This window comes from Haliotis rufescens, unplaced genomic scaffold (genome assembly GCF_023055435.1).
Source record: "Haliotis rufescens isolate VD_foot unplaced genomic scaffold, xgHalRufe1.0.p SCAF_5, whole genome shotgun sequence".
NCBI classification, from domain to species: Eukaryota; Metazoa; Mollusca; class Gastropoda; order Lepetellida; family Haliotidae; genus Haliotis; species Haliotis rufescens.
Window position 1 is genome coordinate 29,503,908 of NW_025964223.1, and position 16,019 is coordinate 29,519,926.

A 16,019-nucleotide genomic window follows, 5' to 3' on the forward strand; every position below is an offset into this window, starting at 1 on the left:
CTTGTGCGTCCATTAAGAGCGCATCTCTTACCCATTTGTCAAACTTGTTGAGCACTGTCATCGAGACTTACCTCTCGCAATGAATTAGGTCGATGCATAGGGGTACAGCCTTCTTTTGACAGTTGGAATGTGTAGTTGCAATGTATGGTGTGACCACTAATAACAAAACAAGTACATTTAATACATATGTTCACGTGTGTTAGTGACCTGTATTGTGATATGAACCTGTATTTAAAAACATGTGAAATTCATTGTGGATGTCAAGACTAACCTAACACCCCTTCTCTGTGGAGGAATGTACAAGCCTTGACTGACGCATGCGCAGTACACCCCACGTGTTCATAAACAAATTTTGATGGAAAGAGGAATCGCTAATACGAGTCGTGGTTTGTAGTTTGGAATCTAACACTTCTTAACTCAGGTAGATGCTACAGAGCTCAAAAGCTTGTTATAACATGGGGACTGAAACTAACAAAGATGAGCGTAACACGCCAGAGTATTTAGCACAGTTACTAAAAGATAAGAAACAAATACAAGCTCTTCCGAACGTTTTCGTACATGCGGAAAAGCTATTAGATGAAGGTAAGTTGTTTATCGTTTGTATTGATTTGTTAGATTACGATTACTAGGGAAAGTTTTTGTTTTGATGATCCAATTTAATTGTCATTTTGTACCGACTTTCACTTTTGTTCGCCCGGTGTTGCCGGAACGGAAAGTTATGATAAGCAAAACAAAGAAACGGGGCCAGTCGGCCCGTAACAAACTTTCTGTAAAACTTATCATAGGGTTAGGCCTACACTGCTATAGATATTCCAGACTGTTTTTTTTATACAAACATCGTTTTGATTTTCATATGATTATCAGATGCGTGTATAACTGCTATCTGAAGCACAAATCTAGAATTTATTCAAGTGCACAAAACTTTGTGCATTCCGTTACGCCTGTAGTCTATAAGCTGGGAGAGCTGACTGAGCGGCCATATTGAAAGCCTACACCCTCTGTCGGTGAAGGCTCCTGGTCTAAGACACGTAATTTGGTTATTCAAAACATTTTGGGCTGCTTTTGACTCTTCCAGGCTTCTGAGCTTGTCTGCAGACGTGTGTCAGTGAAAGATGCTGATTGCTTGTGGCTCAGTTGGGTCGTTACTGAGTGCTTATCTTCAAACCTAGATAAGAACTTGGGTAAGACACCGCTGGAAAGATTCAGCGCTGGCTGTCAAAATTATATTTTTAGAGCATTTCTTCCCCGCGGACATAGCTGACAATAATGTACTCATTTAATATACATTTTAACTTAGATGATGAGACAATGGTTATCATAGGTACCGCTACATGTTATTCAAAGTTATGTTTTGTCTGTTGTTTCAATAGGCTGTGTTCAAAACAACACGGATTACTGTAGTTTGCTCTGGCAATGGTTACACATCAAACATCCAAATAATTTTGTACTCCTTGCTTATTATAATAGTTTGCATGTGACATTGAAACTACTATTTCCCCTATGTCATGTGTATGCCGTATAGAAAATAAATTGCTAACACATCTGCAAATATTGATCCCTTTCATGTCTGTGGTCACTTAGAACTTAATAAAATTGTTACTCCGGGAATGGGCATGGATTTTCATTATACTTTCAAAGGCTTTGCTAATATGTGATCGTGGGTGTAACACTTTTCACCTTAGATTCTGCATTTGACTTGCATGTTTATTATTCTTGAGTTTTGTTTACCCAATTTTGACTTATCTCCAGGTTAGCTTAAGGTTTCCAGTCTCATAGGAGATGCCTAATTTAGTATTATTGATAACCTCAGCTTCCTTTTAATCCATTCAAAACTACCTGGTATGGTTTTGACATTTAACCACGTTGAATTTTTAATATGTTTCTAATTTGCTGAAATGTCGCAACAGCCGATACTTTTGTATATTGATCTATACATAACAGTAACACAACATTACCAAGACTAATCATGTCCATCAAAGCAAAATCTTGCTTTCCCCATGTACCAGTTTAGTTGTCACGTAACTTAGTTTTTGGGGATATTTTTAAACTGACCCTTTCTTTATTGCAAGCTTAATCATTGTTAATCATACTGGAGAAATTTCTCTTTCCAAAGTGGTAATGGTGGTCCTTATTCCACTGACATTCTGGACAAGTCAACCTTTTATGATTGCTTTTCTGATGTATCCGAAAAGGTAGAAGGTATGCTTTTTTCCTTATTTCTATTATTAGATTTTATGTTGAAAACATTACTATTTTTGTTTGTTTATTTAGTGATTGCTTCTTGACTTGTTTGTTGTTTTATCTTATCCTTTTTAGGCATTTACTTCTGAACTATACTTTTCAATGGATAAATGAATGATGTTTTTGTGTGTGTGTGTGCATGATCAGTGGTGATTATGTTAGGAAGCAAATTGGTGGTTATAAACACTCGCTGAACATGCTGAAGATATTGAAAAGAATTTACGGATTATCCAAGCCAAAAAAGTTATGGTACATCATCGTTGTAGTCACTTCTCTCTCAAAGCATAAATGAATTCTATTCATAAATTTCTGGGAAACAAGGCATTAACATGATTTTCACTAAATCATTACCTCAGTTTCTCTCAGATTAATAATCATGATAATGTGGATGATTGTTTTAGAATTATTGATCAGTTGATGTCTGAACTGGAGTGTGGAATGTGAGAATATATTGAGAAGTATTTGGTGGGTTTATTGCATGACATGTCCTGTTTTCCATCCTGTTCCTAAAGTGCAGGGCAGTATCCCACCTGACAGTAGTACATCCTACTGCCAGATGGCTAAGTATATGTGTCACTTTGTATCCACGGAGAAGTAACATTTTGAATAGTTCCGTGGAAGCAAATAAAATTATATGTGTATTAATACTAGTTATTCAGGTGTTCATCTCAGCATTCTCACACAGTGTTTTCAAAATGACTATGACATGATCATTAACATGAAGGAATCATGTCATTCATACTTTAAATGTTTATGTTGGCAAGTGATTTGTAATGAGAATAGAATTTCAAACCTTGATTTCTCAAAGATGATCACTTAACACAGATGCCGGATCCAAAATGAGTGTCCAGTACACAAATGTAGAAAATGGACGCAGATAAATGTATGTTGTATTCCTAGGAATTCACACTAATGATTACTGTACCCAATTCTCGACAAGAATTGTGAAGGTTCTGTACTTGAAGTAATTGTCAAAATTTACTAACCTATACTTCATGTAAGGACCCTTGAAATTAATATAAGAGTCCCCTGAATCCCTATTTTTGTGGGTCAAGATAAAACAATGATAGATGGAAATAATATTATTCATTAGAAGCTGCACAAGTAACCAAGACTCAGGATCAGTAGATTTTGACTGTTTTCTTTGCCTGATTCAGGTAAACATTAGTTTAATCATACATCCTTGAGGTCTTCTATGGTATTTAAATCTGGGGACACCCTAAATCTGTAACTAAGTAGCATTTGGGTTACCATGGTTTCAAGGACCCCTTGACTTTCAGGCTTACCTTCAATATGCTTAAATGCCAAACACTGATAGAAGTATGCATGGCAAATGTCATCCTTTGATCATATTGATCATGTGAATTTCTTTTCTTTCGGGTATATTATTTAAAATGATTTATGTACCTAAGTGTTTACACAATATCTATATTCTTGTTCTATGTCATTATTCATGTTATTAGCATGTTTTGTGAAAAGGAAAATAATTTGTTTGTGGAACAATATCATGATTTTTAGATGTTACAACTCATTATGCATGTTATTCAAGGCAACAACAAGTAGTGAATTTCTCATTTATATCCTTATTGAGTTCATTGGAGTTGTTGCCTCAATCGTATACATGTATAACATATATATATATCTATATATATATCTCTATATATATATATATATATATATAGATAGATAGATAGATAGATAGATATATATAAACACTATTGTTTTGTTTGATTGCTGATATGGACAAATTTCCGCGATTCTCAGTCACTTGTCAATTCCTGTGAGAGCAGCTAATGTTGATTCATTGACAGTATGTTGATAAATAAAGCTCAGCGTTTGCATATCTGCTTATATCCTGAGTAATAGTAGAATTATATGTTCTGTCTACTGTAATATTTTAGTTGCCGACTCCATGTATATGGACTCGCTTACAGGTAAATCCACCATATTTCCCAAGGGACTGTTGAATTTTTGCCCGTTTTTCTAAAATGTCTTCATCAACTTCACAGACATCTTGACAGGTAGCAGACGAGGTAAACACGTCCAGGGTTATTGCCATTGCATTACAATCGGATATGCTCGGTTAATTTCACTAAATTGCATTTAATACGTGTTAAGTTTCAAGATACAATCACATCATTGTATTCACATTTGTATTGTGGTCAGGAAATTCCCAGCAGGATATATGAAATTTGTACCTTATCCACCAGTGTGTTACATGGGAAACAATTGCCCATGCTGTAACCAATCAGAAACAAGTATGTAAATGCAATGTAAGATAAGTTTTTTATGTTCACTATTCAAGATAGATTTTCAAGACTGATTTCTCTCCCTATTGACATATTGTCAACGTAGCACTAATCAATCATTATTAGTCGAAAGACCGACTCCAGCAACATTCTGTTCTGTGTGTTATTGTTTTTTTATTGTTTGTTGTTTAACGCCGCACTCGGCAATATTCCAGCTATATGATGGCGGTCTCTAAATAATCGAGTCTGGACCAGACAATCCGGTGGTTGACATCATAAGCTCACCTAATATTGTCCACACAATGACATGAAAACATACTGAAAATTATGCGTGGAGTCATGTTCAGATCAGTAGACTGAAGTGTTTTGGCACAAGGTGGTGTACTTCTCTTGACTTGACTTACTGGTCTCATAAATTGAAGTAAGCATGCATTCTGTGAAAACACTTGTTTCAATCAGGTGGGTGGCCTCTCCTTTAGGAACACAACTTCTCATTGATGCAATGCAGTGCAAGACACAATAGCACGTTTGATGGATTAAACTAAGCCTTTTGCAAGTTTTAGCTCACCAGGACCAAACTTGCGCGTGAACTTGTGGTATGGAGCATTTTCTGTAAATTTTGGGCTTCTTTTCCAAGTCAGCTGGAGGGGTGAGCCTGAAACAGGACATCCAACAGCCTCATGTGACTCTGTTCAGGGCGTTAAGATTATCTTTTTGAGCGTGAAAAAGAAATGTGAAGAAATTGGTCATGCCATAAACTTCATGAAAATATGTAGGTAATGCCTATTCATTGGTTAAAAGTACCCAATAAACTAGACACAAGGGAGTAAAATTCATTACGGGGGGGAGGGGGGGACTGTAGTGCCAAATGTGAACGTTAACACGTGAGTAAAAACTCAATGGCTTAAAAACAAGATAAGGGTCGTCCTTCACTTTTTTTTAGTAGTATATTTTCCATGAAAAAAAGTGCAAGGTATGATTTGTTTAAAGTTGAGTTTCTAATATTGTGTTTATTAGTGTTTTTAGTCTTCATTTTTCTTTTCAGAAGTGACAAAACCTGTTATGGGATAGTTGGTGATCAAACAAATATATTAGACCCTTATGTTGATTTTTAAATTTTCTATATAGGTTGAGTAGGATGTGAAAAAATACTATTTTTCATTTGGAATGTTTGTGAAATGTGTGTGGGTAGAAAATGTAAAGAAGCAGTGTGTGGAGGCCACTGACATGTATCACGTATCAGCAGGATAATCAAAATAATCTATACAAAAAGTTAAACTGAAATATTTTAAGTAATCATGGTAATAGAAAATAAAACATCTACAAAGATGTGGACATGGCATCTCTTGGTAAACTCAATCAGTAGGTATGAAGTTGAGTCTGTTCTTTAACATGTAATGGTTCCGTTTTAGGTGCCTCATTTGCCAAATTTTCTTTGATGCTGATATATCTTTCTAATTTACTACAAACATCCATATATATATGTGTGTTTTAAACATAAGTATACCTGCTAAATTGCTTGTATTTAGCATACAACTTTCTTCAGCAACAATTACTTCAGACTTGCATACAAATGACTTTCATGATTCATGCAGCCACAACAGTCATTGATTTCTTTAACTAATCATGCTAATGGTGCACAGGACTTTGTAGTTTTATAACTTCAAGTAGCAACAGAATCCTTAAAATGGTCACTTTGTACAGGTTAATAAACAGGAAAAATCTATCATTGTCTTACCTTTATGATATGAATGCACAAGCACTTGGCAATTGACATACATATGCTGGTACACTGTATTACACCACACTGTGCAATATGCTAGCCATGTCATGGCAGATGGTAAATAATAGAGTCCGGGCCAGACAAACCTGTGCAGTAAATGTTGCATTTCTTTTAACCGTTGGTTGTCCTGTGGAAGCCAAATGTTAAATCTGACTTGCAGCCAAACTGCACATTACCTAACCTTGAACTTTCAGTTTCAATTCTTAGATATGGCTTCGTATAACTTTAAGAAGTTCAGGGATTTATCAAGGATTTATCAAGGATTCCAAATTAAGTGTTCTTGGCAGGCAAATTGTGGAAAAGAATTATTTTGTTCAAAATTGAGATATTTTTTGTTCATACTTTCCTAGATTTGGTTGTATTTTAACATTATTATTTACCATTTGATTCACTGCAATAATGTGAAATATTCATTAAAGCCTCTTATTTGTCTTATTCCTGTTATCAGTGAAATACAAGTCACCTGACAAAGCCATAGCCACCATAACATTGATTATAAATTGAGATGGGTATTGGAGTTTGAAGTGTATCACAATATTTTACGATGCACAAGGCCATATTGCGATACATATCACAATACGATGTATACTTATAAATTTTACATTCAGAAGCAATTTGAAACTCCATTGTATGAATTGAAGTTCTCAAATGGACAAAACAAGATGCTGGAACAACATAATGTTAACTATTTCAATAAATACTCACAAATGCATGCTCTGGGTAATTGGCAAGTTCTTAACGTTAAACACATGATTAAAAATGGTATTTGAAATAACCTGATATACAGAGCATTAAAAATGATATTGTGATACACATGGTGGAAAGAGTGAACCTCAATATACCGATATACCAATACCTCACACCCTAAGTTATAACAGCATATATTGGGAAATGTTTCATCCCTTTTTGGAAATTTTTACTGATACTTGTTGCAGACATGCGGCCCAATATCAGTCCCTAAGCAGATCTAGATAGATCTCAGCAGTTGGAATCTGATAATAACCCTATTGTTGATTAAGAGACTGACTTTTTTAACCTCTAATAATATAATAAATATAGTCGTGTTTATCATGTGCATTCTTGCGAAAAAGAATTTTGTGGGACTTCTTGCACTGCTCTTTTGTCTGAAGCCAAAGCATTTGTGAATGTAGCATTTTGTTATGGTGGTCAGTTGGACTGCAGATGCTGATTGTGACATGGTGCTGCGGCATGACATAACAAGTTACTCAATATCAGAAGAATGTGAGTTTGTAATGAGTCCAACACAAAATTAAGGGATTTTCTGAGTGATGCTACTGCCACTGCTGTAATGAACTTCTACCTCCTGCCATCTGGTCTTGATTAGAAAAGTTAACAAGTAGATAGGCTGCAGACTGGAGATAATGGTGAGAGAGGAAGTAGACCAACATGCATCTTTGTGTGGAAGCCACCTATTTGGTTGGTTTTGCCTAGCTACAGCAACACACTCCACATGTTTGGTCATGACTAGCAGCTAGCAATTGGAAAAAGCTCGAATATTTTTTGGAAAATATGAACTGAAAGATATGTTGTTTTCTTTGTTATAAGAATCTTGTCTTCTTCATTGGTTATATACCCTCAGATAATGCAAAAGTAGAATATCCACAAGTGATGCATGTACAAGCAGTTAATGTTCCAACTTGTCACAGGCCATTAGAAATGTGAATGTGCAGCACTGACAATCAGTGACATGGAGATACACATTGACATTAATATTCACTATTTTTGGTAAGAAATGTTAGCATAGTTTATCAATGCATTAAATTTGTTTTTTTGTGTTAATACCCCATTGAAGTTTCAGTTGATCATGAATGACTTCATTTCAAATGGCTGAAGCCTTTGAAAAGCTTTACACAAAGCCATAGCAACCATATTGAAAAACATATTTACGGTCATTACTCGGCCATTGTTATCTCACATGACTGAAAAACAAGTTATGTTGTCTGTTCGGCTGTCCGTCCGTCATTAACATTTACATTTTTAACAGAAATTTAGAAACTACAGGCCTATGACACTGAAACTTTGTAGTTTGTATGAATGATCTAAAAAGAGCACACATGAATTATTCCAATCTGACTTATAACATGACCAGCTTTAATTCTTCATAATTTGGTTTAGCTATGGGGGCTTGTTTTTGTTAAAAATGAAATGAAAGTTTAGACATTTGTAGTTAGTGGTTAAATAGTAGGGCCTAAGATATAAGTTCTGTTTGCTATGTTTTCAATTAGCCCTTAGGTGTCAAAAAATGTGGAAACAGGTAAACATGGTTAAGTGAGTTTCTGTTCTTGGTGTGTGAGAAATACTCAATACAATGTGGTGTCAATCACTAATATTTGCATTCAATAACTAAGATATTCGTCCATAAAATCAAGTTTCATTTCCACCTCGTTCTAAGAACTACCAGTGGCCTGTAGACAAGGCAGAGCTGATGGGCTTGTCTCTGTGCCCTTTGTATACTTGCCACAGGTTAGTAATAGTATTAGTCTTGTCATAATAACTATAGATCACTTGATAATTCAAGATAATGGGATCAGTATTGGTGCTAGGGTTAAATAAGGATGTACGTCAGGGTACTCTTGCACAAAGCAGGCATAGTGTATCATAAATCAAGAGTTTTCATCATTGTTGATTGTGGTCTGGCTGTGAATCTTAAGTCATTTTGTGCAGGTGGTCCCTGGAATGAACCCTGTTACTAATCAGGTTTAACTGCAATGTCCTCTTTATCTCCCCCATCTTGGAAGATTTACCAATTAAGGCCCCAAATGGCCACTGACTTCGTTTAAACATCAAGAACAATGGTCGGTGTCGCAATGATTTTGTGCACTGATATGCCAAGTATGAGTAAGGATCACTGAACTTGTCATTGACAACAGTGATGGGAAAGAAGTAGGGTCCAAGGGGAGCAGTAAGAGAAGGTCTCCTTGTTTGTTGTGGAGTGAGGAGGATAGATTGTGGTGATCATTGAAAGATAAAATTTCCAAGTAGAGAATGAAGGCGATACTGGTATTTGTATGTGATAACGGAGAGAAGGCGTGAACAAGATTGTAGAGAGCACTTATACCATATGTTGACACAGGCCATAGGATCAAGTACAGCCATCTTTAGCAGCGATTTCTTGATTACCTATAAAGGGGTATAGAATACATCTTCTTTCAAGTTTTTGAAAGGACCGACACCGTCTCGCTCCTGATTGACTATACACTTATTTATGTTTAATACTTATTGTATTGGGTAAGGATGTCGCAATACAGCTGTCACAGGATAAAATGCATATTGTATACGATACCCATATCAATACTGCATATACAACATTTTGTGAGGAAAACCCAGTTATTAGACTGAGAATAGTCCATAAAATAACTCATAAAGGTAAAGGACAACTGACTTATACCCATCAACACAACAACTATTTTGTAAGAGAAAATAATAAACAAACAAGTTTACGTATTGTATTATGAGAGGGAGCAAGGAAAAGCTGGTGTGTGTGAACTGATCGGCACTTCACACCAAATCAGTTATTTACAGCAAACACAATCATCAGATTAATGCTTATCAAACCTTAGTTGTTAGAGGGAATGCGTTGTAGTATAAGGGGAGGTAACTTGTGTTACTATACATGTATGGGCAGTGTAAGGAGGATAACTCTAAAAGAATGGAGCATGAATATGGCAGACGAAGGATAAGTGTTGCTAGGTAAGTGGATGCATGAAGGATAGAATGAAGGAGAGATCAGTTAGACTGTTCCATGTGTAAAATCAAGGTTAGAAACTTACAGTTTTTGTCCACTAGTCCTTATAATGATAACATATAGCAAAACCCTGAAAATGGGCTAATTCTACTAGTCCTTAGGATACCTTTACTATTGGGCAGTTTGGTAAGGACTACAGGACTAGTGCCAATTTCTAACACTGAAAATATATCTGTTAATAGCAATTAGCTTTGATTAACGTCAATGTCAGCATTGTTCCAGCTATATGATGGTGGTCTGTAAATGAGTCTGGACCAGACAATCCAGAGATTGACATCACGAGCATCGATCTACGCCATTACGATGCCATGTATCAACCAAGTCACCAATTCTTTAAGTTGCCTCTTACGACAAGTATGGGTTGCTGAAGATCTTCATGGGTCAGTAATCAACTGAAGGTTATTATTATTTTAAATGTATGTATAGTGAAAGGCTACTTAAAAGCGGCAACTAAAATAACACAATATTGGAATAAGTTTTTCCTGTGATATTGCTGGAATAATGTTTAATAGCAGCGTAAAACCATACTCACTCACTCAATCTCTGATACCTATGTAAAGGCCTTGCCTGTTTCTGATGTAGTGGTGTCTTAACAATCTGGTACTTGGCCCCATGGATACCGGCAATCCAATCCTCATGTCCAGAACCAAATGGCACGCTGCTTGTGTCCGCATATGTATTGCAGATACTCCATTGTCCTGTAAGGCAGCAGTTGTTACCTGACAACTTAACTGTTGAGTTATAATATCATGTTGAGCAGCAGTTGTTGCCTTGCACATTACTTGGGAAGTTGAATTATTGAAAAATGCAGTATATAAACTGAAGCATATTATCGGGAATTTATAAAACAATAAATGGCCAAAAATAACTTGATTATGAACACTGTTCAATCATTAATTATAAGCATTATACTCTTATGTGACTAAATTGGAAAGTACATTTGGACAAGGTCTGAGTATTGACAGTTTTGGTTTGAGAAGAAAAGCACCACAAATATGCACATACTGACCATCATGCCAGAAATTGAATCCAACACAGAAATTAATCAAGTAGTAACCATGATAACTATTACATTATTCCTTTCAATTAATGCTGATGAATTATAAAAACACAGTAAATCTAAATCCAGTTTGTGGTATTTACTGTCAGTATCTGGCATAGCTGGAGAACTTGAAATGTTGAGGGAAGATTTTTTGACCAGGCAGTTGATGGCCAAGCCACTGAAATTATTAAATGATCAGGCTTATGTACTGGTGCTCCAGTTTTTATTGTAAATGCCATTTAAGATTACCTGCATTAGTTTTTGTTGAAGATTTGTCAGTTTAATGTTGTTATGTGTGTCCTACATGTGTATGTTGGTGCTTTCATCGCCCGACGGTTTGCTTTCAATGTTGGAGCACATAGCCCATTGTGATCACCTTAGCTGTCTCACGTCTTTGTTTCTTGCACTTCCATGCAGTCTTTCACAACTACTGATCATGTTGTTGGAAAGGTTATCTTGAATTAACAATGTTTAAAAGTCAATTAATTTTAACTCAACTGAACTGAAAGTTCATCTGTCCTGCCATAGAAAATGTTTACATCTCTGACATCTGAAGCAAGGATTTTGTTCATCCTTCAATGGTAGCCATCTTGTTATGTTTCAATTTTTGTTTATTAATCGTCTGTTGCTGAATGTATGTTGTGCGTAATTTGTCCTGTCCCAACGATGTTTGACACTTCAGAGAACACTTCATTGTCGTGTGTAGAGCAGTACTCTTTTGGACATGTTGGAATCAGTGTAAAAGTCTGCACTCATGCTTTTTTTGGTTATTGACTTTGTTGAGCAGTAATATCTGATTACAATCTGTTCAGATTCACTTCTTGTTGATCAGATTCTCAAATTGTATTTTATCCTACATCACTGGGCTACTTTGAAACGAATGCGAACAACACTATCTAAAATAAGCTTTGATTGCCTACTCCAAGGAAAAGTGTAGAATAATTGCCCAAACCAGGGGCAACACTTGTTGCGTAATGACCGGGCTTGGACAGGGCGTTGTCCATTCTCTTGTTTGCGGAATCCGTGGATGAGGCAGTTACTGGGGTACTTAAATTATGTAGACATCTATGTAACATCTGTTGATATGCAGTTGTAAGTACAAACAAAAGTCAAAGGACCCCTGTCCTGTTGATTAATAAAAAGTAGGTACTGTAAATTCCAATATTATAGCAGCAGACTCTCAGGACCCCTTTCGTTTCAAATGTTGTGGAAGTATGTGGCATGTTGTCTCACTAAGTGGAATAACTGGCCCAAACGAGTGTATCATTCCATAACATTGTTGATTTATTATATATGGACCACTGCCAAGGTAACCTTATTGAACCACAATTTTTCCCAGGTCCTTGATTATCCAGTGTATCATATCTCCATTCTGTTATTATTATGCTGTGCCTAAGCGAATAGGTTAAAATTTGCTTTTTTTGTGATGTTGAGAACACCCTCAGCCTTGATCTTCATGTATGTTATGGCTGCCCATGTTCCCGTGGCTGTAATGATGAACATGTCACTTTGCCTTTTACTTTGCCAATTAACACATGTATAAATGTGTAATGTAATAAATATGCTGTGTTATTTCTTTTTGCTATGTCTTCTTTACCTTGTTTGACCTATCTAATCTAATATGGTATTTCATGACAGCTAAGTGAGCTACAGAACCTTGTGACTCTATTTTCCATCATGCCACAAATCTGGATGAGCAGGTGTGGAGAGGACTTAACATCTGGTCCTTTGCCTCAAACCAGTTTGCCTTTTGGTAATTTTGTTACAGTTGTACTTGGGGAAGTTGGGGGAGTGCTGATTTGTGGACTATGGGAGGTGTTTGCAAGAGGTAGATTTGATTGTTACAGAAATCAACAGAGTTAGAGTAGCCCTCTTCCATCATAAAGGAAACCGGGATCCCTTGGATCTCCCAGAACCACTTGGTCCTGTGGTCACGCTCACAGAAAAACTATTTGTACCAGCAAAGGATCATCCAGATGTGAGTATCTCTTCTCTCTTCTTTCTTCCTCTTTAGTATGTATCATACATTGACAATCCATAAGCCAAATGGCAAAATTGATAGACCCGATGGAGCACTTATATAGATAATATATTAAATCTATAGTTGAACTTTGTTGGTTTCGTCTTTCCAAAGTGACTTCAGATCACTATCAAAGTGGCTTGATAACGGTGTTAGAACCTACACCGAAACGTCGCTCTTAATTATCCCCCGCCCAACTTTGTTGGCGGGGGATATAGAAACGGGTTCCGTCCGTCCATTCATCCGTCACGTTTCGTTTCCAGAGCATAACTCAGAAACCGTTCAATATTTTTTCAACAAACTTTGCAGGTCTGTCAAGTACATACTGAACTGGTGCCTTTTGCTATTTAGAAATTTTTATTTTTTACGTTTCAATGGCAACAAGATGGACTTAGGTTCTGTGAGGGTAGGGTTCGTTTGCGGAGCATAACTCATAAACCGTTCAATTTTCATGAAACCTTTTAAGTCTGTCAAGTACATGCTGAACTGGTGCCTTTTGCCATTTGGAATTGTTTTAGAAATTTTAATTTTTTACGTTTCCATGGCAACAAGATGGACTTAGGTTCTGTGAGGGTAGGGTTCGTTTCCGGAGCATAACTCATAAACCGTTCAATATGTTTTCATGAAACTTTGCAGGTTTGTCAGGTACATGCTGAACTGGTGCCTTTTGCTCTTTGGAAATTTTAGAAATTTTTATTTTTTACGTTTCCATGGCAACAAGATGGACTTAGGTTCCAAACTCTCTTTTTTTCCACCTCGGTTAAAAAAGGTTAGGGTTTGTTTAGATTTAATTATGTCATAAATTCTGCAACAGGGGCGGGGGATATAGCCACGTTAGTGGCAAACTCTTGTTGTAATAAAGAAGTTGTTCATCCATAAATTCTTATCTTTACTTAGTGACTTCAGATGTATAACATTGTCATACTTTCCTACCCTTTAAGCACATCGTAATATGGTCGAAATGAGTGGTGTGAGGTTTTGTCCTGTGTATATCACTACCTTTCATCATTAAGTTTTAGCTCTAATTTTCACTACCACATGCTAATAGTGGCAGATGTTAAAAACTTCATACCTGATGTATCTGCTATATATGGGCCATTATCAAAATTGGTCCTGTTTTTCATGACGTCATTTGACCAAAATAAATAGCAAAATTTAAAAGTTAACCAACCTCAGACATGACTTAAAAGCCTTGTGAATCCAGTGCACAGATTAATCAAACATGACATCAATGAGAAATTTGAAAAATCTACGTTTTTAATGTTTAAATTACCAAAAGCTGTCAGTGATGTAACAATTTTGACTGTTATTGAATAATATTCCACAATGAAACTGTTCTTTCTATCTTTCTATGTTGACTGATACTGTAAGTTGAAGCTGTTATGCATAGGCGAGCAGTTTTTGGTTGTCTTGTCTACAGAAATTGTTGTCCGTATGGTGTGGAGACTACATACTTAAAATTAGTCAATTAAATGTTATTGTCACCAAATAATTTATTTCATACCCTAACATGATGAGTTTAGTTTATAAAGGGAGCAGGTGGTGTGGTGAGAACTGCATATTGGTTCCCTGAAAAAAAATCTTTCAGAAAAAAATTGTGGTCTGCACCATGTACTGCTTAAAATTTGAAATGTTATGTCTGAGGGAAAGGTGGAGATTGGGCTGCTTTCGTTTTTATGTGGAATGAAAACCTTTCTAGTTAGGACTGCGTGCGTGCGTGCGTGCGTGCGTGCGTGCGTGGTTCTGGCCCAGGTCTACACCAGATGCCTGTTATTAGTCCCAATTTGTCCCCACTGTTGGTTATTATTCATTATTCATATTTTAGTTACCGGTATGTGACTTTCTCTGATAGCAAGTGCATTAAAATTGCATGAAATGCCATGCTACTTAACATGTTAAGAGTCCTGAATTTTTGAAAGGAGAACTTTTCAAATATGCAATATTTGTATTTCAGTTCAATTTTGTTGGTCGTATATTGGGTCCACGTGGAATGACTGCCAAAGAGTTGGAACAGTACACCGGCTGTAAGATTATGGTGCGAGGCAAGGGATCAATGAGAGACAAGAAAAAGGTAATGAATTTGATATAGACAACTTCATTGTTCCCAGTCCTTGTATTACAAACAGATTTGTTAAGATGTGTTAAAACGGATCCTTTTTTATTCAGATTTCAGAATATTTTTCGTGAATGGTCCTTTCCTCACAATTGCGGAACTTTTATCCCCTGTTAACACGGAGGTCTCATTGATCAAAATAACATCCTATGCACATCAGTTTATTTTAGGCATCATGGAAGATGGAGGCAATAATCAATGGAAGATTGCATGAATTCAGCATCATTTTTTATTTAGAACTACCTTTTTATCTGTTAGAAGTGGATGATTGCATCTGTGAATACCCGTATATCGCTGTGTATAAGGCGACCCCACGTATAAGACGACCCCCCTGTACACGCCTTAAAAATCAACCCAAAATCCTATACTCCGTGTATAAGGCGACCGGGAATGAAACACATCACAAGTCTGACTGATATAGAAGATTTAACATGCGCTTTCCGACTGTAGCGTGTTTCGCACACGGACATCACAAGTTAGTTAGTTAGTTAGTTAGTTAGTTAGTTAGTTACTTTGGAGATTTAACGTGCGCTTTCCGACTGATGCGTATTTCGCACACATCACAAGTGCGCACACAAACCTTATATATGCAATAAAAATATGTTTATCTTGCGTTGTTTTTTTTCTACAATGATAGGTCGCGTGTGTAACTCCAGCACACGTCGCCATTTTGTGTTTACACGGTACGACACCAAATTGGTGCCCGTAAAATAAAATTCATTTATGAAGTAATAACATATAAGAGACAATGGTGAGTAATTTAATCGCCAATTAACTATGTTGTAACTAACTAGGCTTATGTTTG

At 36.4% G+C, this 16,019-nt stretch overlaps 1 protein-coding gene across 7 annotated transcripts in view; it reads left to right on the forward strand.

Moving 5' to 3' along the window:
• The first annotated feature begins 335 nt into the window (after nt 1-335).
• LOC124116882 (protein quaking-A-like) overlaps nt 336-16,019 on the forward strand; it is a 36,966-nt gene continuing 21,282 nt past the window's right edge. For 2 of the 7 annotated variants that reach the window (XM_046478467.2, XM_046478469.2), the window contains exons 1-3: nt 337-582; nt 12,929-13,059; nt 15,056-15,172. In XM_046478467.2, coding sequence (XP_046334423.1) covers nt 426-582; nt 12,929-13,059; nt 15,056-15,172 — 405 coding nt within the window. In that variant the 5' untranslated portion in view covers nt 337-425. Of the gene's footprint in view, nt 583-1,156; nt 1,182-2,113; nt 2,200-12,928; nt 13,060-15,055; nt 15,173-16,019 lie in introns of those variants that run through there. The other 5 variants (XM_046478470.2, XM_046478471.2, XM_046478472.2 and 2 more) reach the window with 5 other exon arrangements.